Source organism: Dermacentor variabilis, chromosome 2 (genome assembly GCF_050947875.1).
Source record: "Dermacentor variabilis isolate Ectoservices chromosome 2, ASM5094787v1, whole genome shotgun sequence".
Lineage (NCBI taxonomy): Eukaryota > Metazoa > Arthropoda > Arachnida > Ixodida > Ixodidae > Dermacentor > Dermacentor variabilis.
Window position 1 is genome coordinate 15,196,697 of NC_134569.1, and position 13,750 is coordinate 15,210,446.

Consider the following 13,750-nt stretch of genomic DNA (forward strand, 5'->3'; position numbering starts at 1 on the left):
TATAGACATAAAACATACATAAACATAAAATAAAAAATTTTTTACCAGCAATGATAAGCTGTAAAATTGACCTATTGCCCAAATTTAAAAGTATTTTACAAATATGAATTAGCAGCTAATAGATTATGCAGTTTTGAGAGTTGCTGACGACCAGCAGACGATAATAACTAATAATAAAATGGTGTAGCAGCGACCACTGTTGATCGCGATCAAGAACTCTGGTCTGGATTGGCCCCAATCGCGATCAAAAGTGTACGTGTGACACCGGTATACCATAGGTAGGACATTAGGCAATAAAATAAGACCTTGGTGGAGCAACCAACCGCCCCGTTCTAAAGGTGACGATCATAACATCCACCCATCCATCCATTGCAGCCCAAGTAAGAGGCCACATTTTAACCTTCGTGCACAGCGTTCCCGGCCAGCATTTCCCGGTAATAATTATGGTTACACACGCTTCAATTGCTGGGAAGTGTGGGAAGCAGTCAGGGATCTTTTAATGATATCGCGTTCCACTTTTAAAGGCAAAGCATGTGCGTCTTCCATATTCTTACTTAGGCACTTAGAAATGGGTCACGGTGAATCGAGTTTCAATAGTCTAATTGATTGCGTTTTTGTTTTCTCACTTAAACGTCTTAAGTTTTGACACAGAGTGATTGCACATGATCAAAAAAGAATTGTTTAGTAGCTGTGTCCGTGTTAACATGGATGCAATGTACTCTTCATCTTACAGGCAGTGCAGCGCTTGAGATAACTTGCTTTGCTAGTCCGTTTCAGTGCCGTGTCGAAATATATAGCAATCTACCATACGCACTTCCATTGTATGCCAACAATGATGCGCCCCAAGATTCACAACTATTATAATGTGATCCTAGCACCTACTACCTGCTTTAAAAACAGGGGACGATATTGGAGCAATGGATGCTACATGTAGAAGCAGCATTTCAGCTCACAAAACAGTACATTTAGCCATGTTTTAATGCGCTAGCATTACGTGTCAAAGCAGAAAAAAATGTGTGAAGCGTGGAAAGACAGCCACATGGTAGAGCTATACAATATATATATATATATATATAGTGCAACTGATGATGGTCTACTCTGAACCACCATCTGTTGCACTTCAATCCTCGAAGAGGCAGGACGCATGTCGCGTAAGCTCGTGAGTAACCCTTTTCAATGTGGTGAACTTGGTTTAAATAATGGATCTGGGACCTCAAAGAGGTGCAACGTAATGCTCACACTTTTCTCTCACACTTACCACTAAATCACCATTGATTTCTCTCTCGTTATACTAATTTTCAGCTCATGAGGTCGCTGCCGTGTCCAGACGGTGCATACATCGATAATGAACAAAACAGTCGTAAGCGCGTGTGGGAGAATGCATCGAATTCTAGATCTGGTGGCGCATGGTAGCACACAACGTAACTCTGAACTAGCCGTTGGTGGTGCCAATGCAGTGCTCTGCAACGGCCCCTATAGGTGCCGCACGGTCTCAATAGCTTTCATCACTACCAATGCACCCAAATGGTGCCTTGCTGTAGGTGTTCTGTGGTAGCACGCATGTTGCGACACTGCTTGATCTACTTCTGCAACTTAATTGCGCATGCAAGACATAAGGTCATGTATTTGCTGGTACAAATGAGACACAATAACACAATCAACATGACAAATTGAAGTGCTTACAACACTCACCACCCTATCTTACATGAAAAATTTTATCCTATCATACACTGCATTTCGTTTCTGTAAAACACTTGGCACATTCTTCTAAAACACAACCTTATTCATGTAACTATATTCATCTTTTACATGCTTGTAATAATGGCATAGAGGCAAACAAACTTGTGAAGAAACAGTGCATCCCACTAATGGAAAGGCAAGTGATAGACATAGCTTCAACGCATAGAGATAGGCATGGCTCAGAGACCAAACAAGAGTTCATATTCTATGGAGAAAAAAACATGAGCATTGTTAACCCTTTGAGGGTCAATGACGTAAATATATGGCGCCTCGAACAAGTCCAAAAATGGTCGATAACATATATTTACGGCACCGTCTGTACATTTAAGAAGTGTGCCAATTTGCTAACTTTTTCTTTTCTGTCATGTGCTGCCACTATATGGGAATACGTACAGGGAATTTTTTCCGCGTGCCTCCCTCTCTTGGTTTTCGTTGCATGCTTTTTTTTTATGCTAGTTCGCTCCCGCGCGTTTATATGCTACGGCTCGCACATTGGCGTACGCGCAGGCGGGCGGCGGTTCGGATTTTGTTGCGCGGGTGGTTTCGGCTTCTTGCACTTGCAAAACTGATGGATATCTCATTACTAATTGCTCTCAAAGGACGACCGCCTGTCTCTCGCTCGTTTAGTGCTCACAGGGGTGCTCACAGGAAGGATGCCGCCATGCATGCATTTCCACTGCTTTCTTTTTTTTGACACTCGCGGAAACTAATTGCCTCTGGTTGGCGATAAGATGAAGATTAGCGGAAGTTTGTCACACGTTGTGCTTTTTTGATGGGCGCACAACCATACAGTTTTCTTGAGTGCGCGCACCTACGCAGTTCAATTATGCTATGGATGTAAATATTAGTGTAAGAGCAGGAACATTTGAGTCTTGCAAAATATTTCCATGTACGCATTTTCAAGGCCTTGAACTATGTGTATAAAAATGCATCAAATGTTTAATTCATATAAGTTTATTTCCTTCTTTATTGTTGTTATTCATGAATGAAGAGTACATATATACCAACGCAAAATATCTTTTCTCACTTTACGGCCACCCTAGAAAAATTGCAGTACATTTTTTTCGAAATAGGTCCCTAAGAATTGGAATCTGCAATAAAAAAAATCGACCCTGGGTGGCTGCATATGGCGAATAAAATCGACCCTCAAAGGGTTAAGGCTTGTTGATGAGCTACGTAGTTGATTCTGATTCATAGTGAACAAATAACAGTGCGAAATGACGAGGACAAAACGAAAAGGTGACACACACAGTGCATGTGTGTGTTGTCTTATAACACTTCTAGTCTCGTCATTGGCTTTCACACTGCTATTCATTCACTAAACCATGAGCAGCATGTATGACGTATATGACAGATAACCAGTTGTCCATCCTACCAATAGATAAGCTATCATGGTGGAGGAAATGCAGCCAAACTGGCAGAGAATCAAATGATGCAATGATACATTCACAGATGTAATGTGCACTTCTAAAAACCACGATACAATCACAACTGAAACATTTGCTCTGAGTCAAGTGATGTCCACTTTATTGGGTGAAATTAACCACAAATTACGATGGCACGTTAATGTAGGCTCCAGAGTCCTTTATCACGAGCAGCGTGTCCTGTCTTGGCTGGAGCTCCAATCCTGGTCATCTGAGGAAGATGTCAGTGTTGCGAAAACTGGAATTGTCCCTTTGAAAAGGAAGAAGAAAAAAAAGTAATGAACATATGGTGCCTCTTGCTACACAATAAACCTTATTGAGCAAAGTGAAGCAAGTGAAATTAGAGCAAAGTGAAGAAACAGCATAACTAGGAGCATACGGATACAGCTGACTTCTGTTAATTTGACCCTGATGGGACCTATGAAATTGTTCAAATTATCCAGCAGATCAAGTTAAACAATAGGCATAAAAAACAGCAAAACACATAGCTGATTCATTTCACAGCATATGCCCCGATCTTGACATGTCCCTGAATTGAAGGCCCTCTTTATGGGTTCAAAGCAAAAAACTAACATATATAACATTAGAATTCCTAAATTAATAGAAATCGAACGTGCAACAGATTTTCTAGCAATAAAAATGTAGCATGCTTACAATTCTGGCAATGAGAAAAAGATGAAGCCAGCAAACTTTATCTTCACAAAATGGAAATTTACTTAATGTCCACTGTTATCACTTTCACACAGCACTTTATCGCTGTCTATGAAGAATGAAAATATGTTGTTCTCCGTAAGGTCCACAGTGCATTTGTTATTATTCTGCGTGAATCAAACCACACCGCAACGACTGCAAATGGGATGGTGGCCCACACCTTCACCAGTTTGTCCTGTGACGCATCCAATTCTCTGAAATGGCAAGAACACATGATGCGACTTGTTGCTGCTAGCTTAACATGTAAAATAACTTATCATTTGAGTGTGCTTTTGTAACTGGACTGAAACTGGCATGTCGTCGTCATGCTATGTGAGAACTCGTTCTATCGCCATCCATGGTTGCAGTATTGTGATGGCAATGGTGACGACACTGGCTAGGCTGGCTATGACGGTAGGCTGTTGTGAATGTGGCTTTGGTTCTAGATTCATATCAAATTGCACTGCCCAAGCAATTATCAGAAAAAAATTTTCTGGAAAGAAAAATTATGCGGATCCCATAAACTGTGGGAATCAATGTAAGTGAAGCTTTCTGTGCAGTTTGCTTTGATTAATAATTAGTGGTGATGTTGATGGCAAATGTTTAATTCCTTCAGCATTTAGTACAATACGAGCGGTGAGTTGATGTTAAACATTACCTTGCGTGTACCACTGTTGTTTGTCTTCGCAGTATACAGAACACACAGTGAGATGTTTGTCCGAGGCATTGTTTTATGCCATTGTTCATAACCTCCGAGAAGGTTAGCACTGTCATTGCCTCCCCTGGCACATCGCATTGTGGCAGAAGTGGTAAACATTAATTAAATTATGGGGTTGCATGTGCCAAAACCACAATCGGATTATGAAGCATGCTGTAGTTGCAGAACCTGGATAAATTTTTATCCTCTAGAGTTCTTTAACGGGCACCTAAATTTAAGTACATAAGCATTTTTGCATACCACCGCCGCCAAAATGCAATTTCTGCGATCGGAATCGAACATGTGACTTCGAGCAACGTCATGGCCTTAAAGCTACCACAGTGGGCACAGAAGTGTTGATTTGACGTGCGGCCACTTCTGTAGTGTCGCCTGGACGCTTTTGCATCTGCATGCTCTGCGTTAGTTGTCAGCTTAACAAATTTGCGCCCTGTCGATTGTTCAGAAATAGCAGAAACGTACCGTACCATACCTTAGACTTCAATTTACCCACTTTGTCCACAACTACTGTTATGTCTAGTAGTAGCATTTTTCTGCCTTCTAAGTCGCCTTTCCCTTTACCGCTCTCCTCTCCATGTATGCGGGCAAAGAGTGGCGAGGCTATTACTCATTTTCTGACTGCATCGGTTCTACCCACTCTGTCTCCTCTCCCTACCTCATCTCTTATCATTCTGTCTGTCTTTCCCTCCAGACTGTTACACGTTAGTACAAAGGTAAGCGCTGCCATTTCTGCAATAGTTTGCAGGGGGGTCACGGATAATTACAGCAGTCAAGAGGCTATTGTAGCTCAGGGAACTCAAGGGGGGCACTGTGGCCACCGTTTATGGAAAGGTCCAAACAAGTTTCTCGCATTGTCATGCCACACTCCTGCCATGCACATGCATGCTCTGAACCACTACCCAATCCGGCATGCAAGACAGTAGCAGTAGCAGCCGTAGCAGTAGCAGCAGTAGCAGCAGCAGTAAAAAAGTCAGAGGAAGAGGCAAAGAAAGCTTCACTGTAAATGGTGCACATTAGAATCAGGTAAATACTGTAATAATTCACCGTGAGCTACTATCTTTGTTTTAAAATCTTCCTGGGGCAGGTCAAAAATAGACATTTTCAATGGAAGATGGCATGTGCTCGACGCATTCACTGGACACTAAGTGCTGCCAAGACAGACAATGCCGCTATTGGAGTCACTACTGCAGTCATCATTTAGGGCATGTGCGGGATGACCAGCCAAGTTACAATTATCTGGGGATGGCCAATTTCAAGAAAAAATAATGGAAGTTTGGTCCCATAGAAATGTATGGGTGCTGGCCAATACCTTTGGTGGTGGTAAAATTTTCAAAAAATAAAATTAACTGGTGTGAGAAAGACAGATACAAATTGCGACTGTTCTGAATTATTATGCAGCAAAGGAGCAACACTTACTGCGTAGATGCACCAGTTGTTGAGTAAATGCACTGAGCAGCTCAGCTCCACTCATTAATTGTCAATCATTCAATACAAGTGCTTTTGTCAGATTGCTTTAAGGCATTTTACATCTGTTCCTGTATTTCATTACTCTCATTGTCATGGGTCGCCAGATATAATCACCTTTCAGTCATTTCTCATTTACAAGCTCCTCAGTTGACTTGACGCTGAATTCAGAATGCCATGACATGTATCAAATGACGCCAACAAGCTTTATTGTTTTTTTTTAACCAAGTAAATTACACACAACCTTTATACTTGCGTCGTTTAGAAATGAAAAAATATTTCGCATGCCATTCAATAGTTAAAAGGTGATTCTGATAGCTCGATATTTGACCCCCCCCCCCAAAAAAAAAGCACAACCCATTGCTTTCACTTAAAGGCTACGATTGTAAGCTTGAATGGGAAGAGTCTTCATACAGGGTGTCTACCAAGTTGACGTTTCCAAATTCCCTGAGTTTTCCAGGTTTTCCCTGAGTGCCTTTGCACATTTCCCTGAGTGATGCAGAACTATGTCTTATGAACGGTGTAAGAAGTATACAGAGAGGTGTTGACACTCTCCCCTTGCAGCGTGCGAGAGCGCCGCCCGCTCGCGGCCACAGTATGTTCAGGGGTAGCGAGCCAGGAGAGGGGGCGTGGTCACAGCCGACGCAGAGGGCGCTGTGAAATGCGGTCCCAAATTGTGCGGAGCTGCCACGCGCGTGCTGCGCTACCTCCACGGACATTTAGGAGGTGAAACTCCCGTCAGCGCGAGCGAGCGCGGGCGACCAGATAAGGTCACAATTGTTGTATGCGCCGACAGGGCCGTATACAGTGGCGGCGCCATGCGGCGCGTCATGGAAGCCGCAGCGAAAAAAAAAAAAAAAAAAAAAAATGCAGCGCCCGGGCAGCGTATTTCCAACTGCTTGTAGGTACAGCGGGGCATGGAACTTGTGGAGACGATGGACGTTTGCGCGCTTGCGCGAGTGAGAGCGGGTGGAGGAGGGGAAATGTGGGGAATTTTGCTCCTTGAAAATGGGTACTATGCCTGGGTACTATGGAGGAGTTTCTTGGCGCGCGGTGTATGCGCTTGTCCCTAGGCGTGCCGGCAGAAGTCGCGGGGCGCGGTTGTGCTGAACTTAGCATCGCAAGTTGGCGGCTCGATGCAATCATATTTAATCGATCATGTTTTTACTAATGAAAACAATGTGTCATTATTTCGCATTATTGGCAGTGCCTCCAGGACACCAAAGCGGCAACAGGGATATCAAAGCTAGAAGCCGGACTGGTCCATGGGTTGGGGCTCGCAGAGGCCTGCACGTGCCAGGGGAGTATAAGATCGGCTGTCCGCTATCGTGGACAGCCAATATTTTGTGCGAACACCCCCAAGCACACTTCGGCCTCTGCGGCCCCAACCCACGGGCCGCCCGGCTTCCAGCTTTGATCCCTCAGCTACCGCTTGGCTGCCCCGGAGATCCTGTGTCGCCTGCTTTAATATAACCTCAGGTGCTCTCCTGAGGCCTTTGTTTGCCGGTTACATGTGCCCTCCTGGAGCAGTGCTTGTAAAAAATCCGATCTATCGTCGCGACGAAAAAAAGCGACCCGCGCCTTATAAAACACCAGTCAGAACATTGTCCCATCAGACACAGCGATCACCTAGCGGCGTCCGCGCCCACTGCCTCACCGCGCGGGCAGCCAGTGGCGGAGCGTATAAACCAACTCGACCGAACTCCGCAATGTCGGCATGTCTAGGGGACAAACGAATACAACGCACAAGAAACCTCCTCCGTAGTGCCTAGGCTGAGTGATACATTCAAGGTGCAAAAGTCCCCAGATTTTCTCTCTCGCGCCCGCTCTTACTCGCGCCTGCGCAGAAACGTCGAGCTCCGTCAAAAGTGGCACACCCCGCTGTATCTACGAGCAATTCTAAATACGCGCCCGGGCAGGCTGTTCCGGCGTGCTCTCAATGGCGGTAATTTCTTTCCAGGCCGCCAGCACGATAACGGCTCCGCGGGCTTGTGACCTTTCCTGGTCGCCGCAAACAGTGGAGTTTCCTTTCCTAAATGTTTCTTGCTCTGTGGCTACCTCGCAGTTTTTGCTGGTGCGGCTGCACTTCCTTGGTGTTTTGAACACGTTTTTTTATTCCTGTGTTTGATGGCCTTGTGTTTGGCTTTCATCGCCATAGAGGCTCACCTCTAGTGGGCATTGCGCAGACGAAAGTAGCAGCGCTTCTTTTTAGACGTGTTTGCAATGGGAAGAAAGTGTTCCGTCCCGAACTGCAATTCGCGCTACCGGACTTGCACGGAGCGTGTGCCCCTATTCAAAGCTCCGTCTGACAATGTTCGTTTGGAGCAGTGGCTTGTGCGATTCCGAGGACAGACCGGACTTTGACATCTACCGACCATGTCTGCGCCAAGCATTTTTCAGAGGACGTGATATCCCGGACATATTACGCGAAGCTCAATGGAAAAGTGCTGCTTAACGCTGAAAAGAGGCCTGTACTGTCTAAAGACGCAGTTCCCACCTTATTTCCAAATTGCCCAAAGTACCTCACACGGCCAAACAGACCTCGAAAGCAGCCTTTTAAGAGGGAACCTCCTGGGCGAGCACCCAAGCGACGTTGGCCGAAAGTCGACGACAAGAGTGCGACGCAGCATCTGCAAGCTTCTTTGCCCCCTGCGACACCTGGGGACTCGGAAATAGCCTTGGAGCCAGTGGCTAAGAGACATCATCTTCAATATGCTGGGAGAAGGAACTTCAGTGTGGCTTGATAACGAAAGACATGTTCCTCACCAAGAGCACATCTGAGAAACTTCGAGTCACATCAAAATCCACAAAAGAAATTTGCAATGCTCTCCTGCACGATTACAATTTTAAATATGTCTTGACAAGCAAGATGAATAAAGATCCAATTGAACGTTTCTTTGGTAAGGTAAGATTGGCTGGAAGCCAGAATGACCACCCGTCAATGCCTACTTTCTTGCAGCTGTACCAGACATTATACAATTACACCCTCCTCAAGCCTCCTAAATTTGGCAATTGCAGAGTAGTTGAGGGAGAGAAGCCGCTACTAGACATATCCGATTTCAGGGCCCTTATAAACCCGAACAATGTCACATCAGCAAATGACTTCGTAGATGCGGTGAAGCAGAAACTCGACAGCCTTATCTGTGTAGAGGACTGGGAATGTGATGATGTCCTTTTAGAGCCAATTCAACAGTAGCGAGCGGTGCCGCTGTGTGCAGCCGGTGCCCTCGGCGCCGGACATGCCCAACGTGTTTTCGAAGAGATTAAAACCCCGTGCACTTCAGCTGCTGCCACGCTGCTGCGCTACAGAACTTAGATGCGAAATCGCTGTGCTTCTTCGCCCGTTCCCACGGCCTGACACAGGTGACAAGCGACACCGCGTCTTGGGAAATGGGCTTTAAGTGCTTCGCGATCCGCATGACATCATTAACTGCTGTACAGCAGATACTTTCGTATCAGTAAAGCATTAGGCCTGACACATGCATGATTTTATTACATGTAAAGCATTTTCTTAGCGCTTTCAGTTGTACTCACGCTACTAAACTCGAAAATCGAGCGTGGGCAGTGGAATCTCAAGGCGCCAGCCCACTGATCTGAGCCCGCTGGTCGCGGCGCCATCTGTCGTCTCGCAGTAGAACTACAGGGTGCGCCCCGCCGTGGCCGAACATACTATGGACGCGCCGGCGGGCGCAGTGTCAACACCTCAGTATATTCGTACACCGTGGTTTTATGTCAAGACGGGCTAAAAAAATATCGCCTGATTCTGTCACTTTCGAGTAAGCACAAGAAAAAAATAAAAAAGCGACTTAATCCAATGTGAATACTAAGGAGTAGTGTTTATTCAAAAAGAGAATAGAAGGCAGGGGTTAGTAAAATGCACAGCAAATAAAGTGTCTTTGAAAAAAATTGGAAATGAAGTTGGACATTCACAAATATGAATAAAAAGGAGATGCACATAGAAGCAAATATATTCGAATGTGAGCTATTTCTATCAACTGATAGCAAGCTCAGTGGTATGAGGCCCGAACTCTGTCACAATTGAGATTCTCTCTCAACTGCTCGTAAGTCAACCTCAACTGTCCTGACATACTCTCAGCCCAAGCATGACGCCTGAGTGTTGTGTTTCACTGCTTTAATGAGTTTATTTTGGTTTGGATGAGGGGCACCTGCATCTCGGCATCAGCCAAAACTTTGTTTTTTGAGCTCAAGCTCCTTCAAAACGGCGGCAGCAAGCTTCCTTTCCCGTTTATTCCTCAATGCGTACATCATTTCTGTTCTTGTCCTCCTTCTGCCACTCGTTCGCCCCAAGGACCATATGAAGCATCTTGGTCAGCTGCACAGGCCACGGCCGATTTTTAGAACTCCTTAGGGGTCGCGAATATGTTCGAAAAATCGGCCAGTTGGAAAAAAAAATAAATGCGTGTCATTTACTGCCCTTAGGGGGCTCAAACCGCCACAGGCACGTTCCAAAACGCTCTGAAGGCCTGCCGGTACACATATTAGGCATATCGGCGCACGTACTGTGACAGGAAATACCGGGTGCACGTGTGTATAATTAAGGAATACATAGTGTTTTCCGTGGCAATAGCCCCTTCCCACACTTGTTATGCTTCACTGCAATACTTTTGCGTATGCTTCACCCTGTAACATTTCTGTACAGAGGCGAAGCTAACTTTCGGGAATCGGCATTATGCAGCGCGCCGTGTTTTGTAAGTTTCTAAGCCAATCGCGAGGAACCCAAAGGCGGAGTCCGTGTCATTGCTGACAGCAGCTAATTCTTTTAATAAAAAACTCGGCACCCAACGGCAAGAAGCTTCATAGCGAACGTCGAAGCAGCTAGGCCTAGCGTTGCCGCAGTGGTGGCAACGGCTGCCAGCGGATCCGCGTGCGAGAGTGCCGGTTCGAGGTGGCGAAGTAATCAAAACGGCGGCGGTGGTGCCTTTGATTATTGCCGTTTCGGACCTGCGGTCAGGGCAAAACGTCCGGAAAATCGGACGGCGAAGAGTTCTTGCGTCCGAAATTTCACACGTTCTGATAAGTTGACTCTATGGAGTACGTGGCGTTGCCGCGAAGCCGTCCAAATGATCGGGAATCCGCAGAGTCGGTCGTTGAGTGCACACTGGCAACTCCTCCAGCCGACGACAGGGCGTCAAAGACGATTCATTACGATTCCTGTCTGTTGCTCGAGCCAGCATTACCGCGACTTTCGACGCTTTCAATAAAATTGCCGCTAATTTTCCCTGATAGAGGCCCAAATTCCCTGAGTTTTCCCTGACTTTTTCCAGACTACTCAAAATCCCTGAGAATTCCCGGTTTTCCCGGTTGGTAGACACCCTGTCATATGATGAATAAAGAGTAAGAGATTAGCTTCTCTTCGGTAGCTGAGCAGCAGAACAATATGTTATGTGACTAATAACTTTTCATTCAATCATACACAAATAACTGAAGACCTGAAGTACAAAAATCACTGTCCTGGCCTGGCCAAGCCAAGCCAAGCCGACTGATTGCCTACATGCTATAGAACTTATGGCTTTCTCCATGGCACTTTGTGCTGAACAATGCTAACTTTGTACCATGAGACAGCCTAATGCTGACTAGATTCTTTATTCTTCTCTTTATAATGTTTATGTGAAACTAAAATGCCACAAATTCATCGGCAGATCAAAGTGTTCAGCTTAGCAGAGTGTGTCTCAAAGAAGTCTACTGAGCAAAGCAGCTACATAGCAAGTCAACTTCGCTTAAATTTACACTAACACGCAAAAGAAAACATATGGTGATTTGCCTAAGCACCGTGATAGCTGATCAGGCAACAGGTAATGCTAATTATACTCTCCCTTCCCCTTTAAGGTTACAAGAAAATATATTCTGTATAGTTTAGAATGTCAATACGCCGAAGAATTTACATGATATCAGTGCAAAATATTATTCCAAGAAGCCCTCAACAATGCACACAAGTAAACTGCATGCAAGATGATGATGATGTTGCACACAACAGGTACCTCAGGCTGTCTGTATGGGTCTTGTATTCCATGACAGTGTTGACGGGCAGGTTGAGTACACGGCGCAAAGTGTCACGGATGCGCAGTGTTGTCTGGCTGTCGCTGGCTGTGCGGTTCCAGATGGACACAATGTCCTCCTGAAAGCGCACTGACACCACGGCACCACACACCTCTTCGCCAACCATGAACTGCTCGCCCAGGATGGCCAGGATCAGATTTTCCCAACAGCGGGATGCCAGCCCCTTGCGCAGCCGCACAATCCACTTGCCACCCGTGCGGTTTGCCTCGTCCTGCAGTTCATGTTTTAATAAGCACAGCTATCAATATTATCAGAGCACAAAGACAGTGAAGAAAATGAGACCACTCGCAAAAACTCAGTAAAATGAGAGTGATTCATTTGGACCTTAGCTCATCTATATGACATCAGCAGTTCTGATTCCCACCAATGCCCCCAATTTTGTATGAACTAATTTTGCGTGAACTAAATCATTACTATTTCTAAGGGTTTTGCAAAAGTCTCGCTCCCAAATTAGTGGTAGTATATTTCATAGCAGTGTATAATACGTCAATGTTGTCTGCTTTAGATATCTTAATAGGTGCAATTTACAGAATTGGGATATTGTTTTTTATTGCCAAATTACAGAGTTGTAAATTTGATACCCAAGTTTTTTTCTAGCAGTTTTCAAGAGTTTTTACAAAACTATCCATGGCATAAAAAGTGGTTGCCGAGAAAAACAATTTTTCTGTTCCTATGAGATAGCAGGCCTCAAGCTAAAGCTTCCTCCTAGCGGCTGTCGCTGTAAAAAGCTTTGACAGTGTGGTTTTGTTCGTGAAGAGACCAAGGCTTTATTTACTCTTTATTCCTAAGAAATGCAACTATGTAACCAGTTGTTAACAATTTACAGCACAGAATCAATAAACATGCAATCAGTGGCTTAATTCAATCAACAGGTTTGATATGTAATTATATTAAATTATGGGGTTTTACGTGCCAAAACCACTTTCTGATTATGAGGCACGCCTAGTGGAGGACTCCGGAAATTTCGACCACCTGGGGTTCTTTAACGTGCACCTAAATCTAAGTACACAGGTGTTTTCGCATTTCGCCCCCATCGAAATGCGGCCGCCGTGGCCGGGATTTTGATATGTAATCAGCTGTTAACAATTTACAGCACAATATCAACCAACATGCAATCAGTGGCTTAATGCAATCAACAGGTTTCACAAGAGGCACAGAAATGCCATTCATGACCGAACTAACTCCTGCCATGCTAACGGGACATGAAAATGTGCAAGTTGTTGCTTGCAGAACAGAAAAAAAGCACAAGATTAAAAGAACTGTTTGCTCAGCTAGTTGATTTACATGTCAGGAAGACAGCACAAGCTAAGACATTCACATAAAAAGAATACAAGGAAAAGTGCTACCAATAGCTGGTTTACTCACCACCTGAAGCCAACAATAAGTACATGTGCGTAGACTGCAGATGCATCATGGTAAGAAATCACGATGATAAGAAAAAGGCTGTGTTTCATACCAGAAAAGCGATAGAGATATCTTTAATACATTTATTGCCTCTTTTTCTTAGATAAAAAGCTTTCAAAAGTGCCTGTACTTTGAATCTTTGAGGTTCTAGATTAGAATTATGGACAGAAGCAAATATTTAGGGAATGGGAACTATGGCATGCTTTTATTGTAAGAAAAAGAGGCAATGGCTGTT

The 13,750-nt window shown here is 44.7% G+C and overlaps 1 protein-coding gene across 2 annotated transcripts in view; it reads right to left on the minus strand.

Moving 5' to 3' along the window:
- Positions 1 to 3,250: 3,250 nt before the first annotated feature.
- LOC142571409 (eukaryotic translation initiation factor 4E type 2-like) overlaps positions 3,251 to 13,750 on the minus strand; it is a 32,629-nt gene continuing 22,129 nt past the window's right edge. For both annotated transcript variants that reach the window (XM_075679735.1, XM_075679736.1), the window contains 2 exons: positions 12,033 to 12,322; positions 3,251 to 3,414 (listed from right to left, as the gene is read on the minus strand). In XM_075679735.1, the coding sequence (XP_075535850.1) occupies positions 3,372 to 3,414; positions 12,033 to 12,322 (333 nt within the window). In that variant the 3' untranslated portion in view covers positions 3,251 to 3,371. The remainder of the gene's footprint in view (positions 3,415 to 12,032; positions 12,323 to 13,750) is intronic.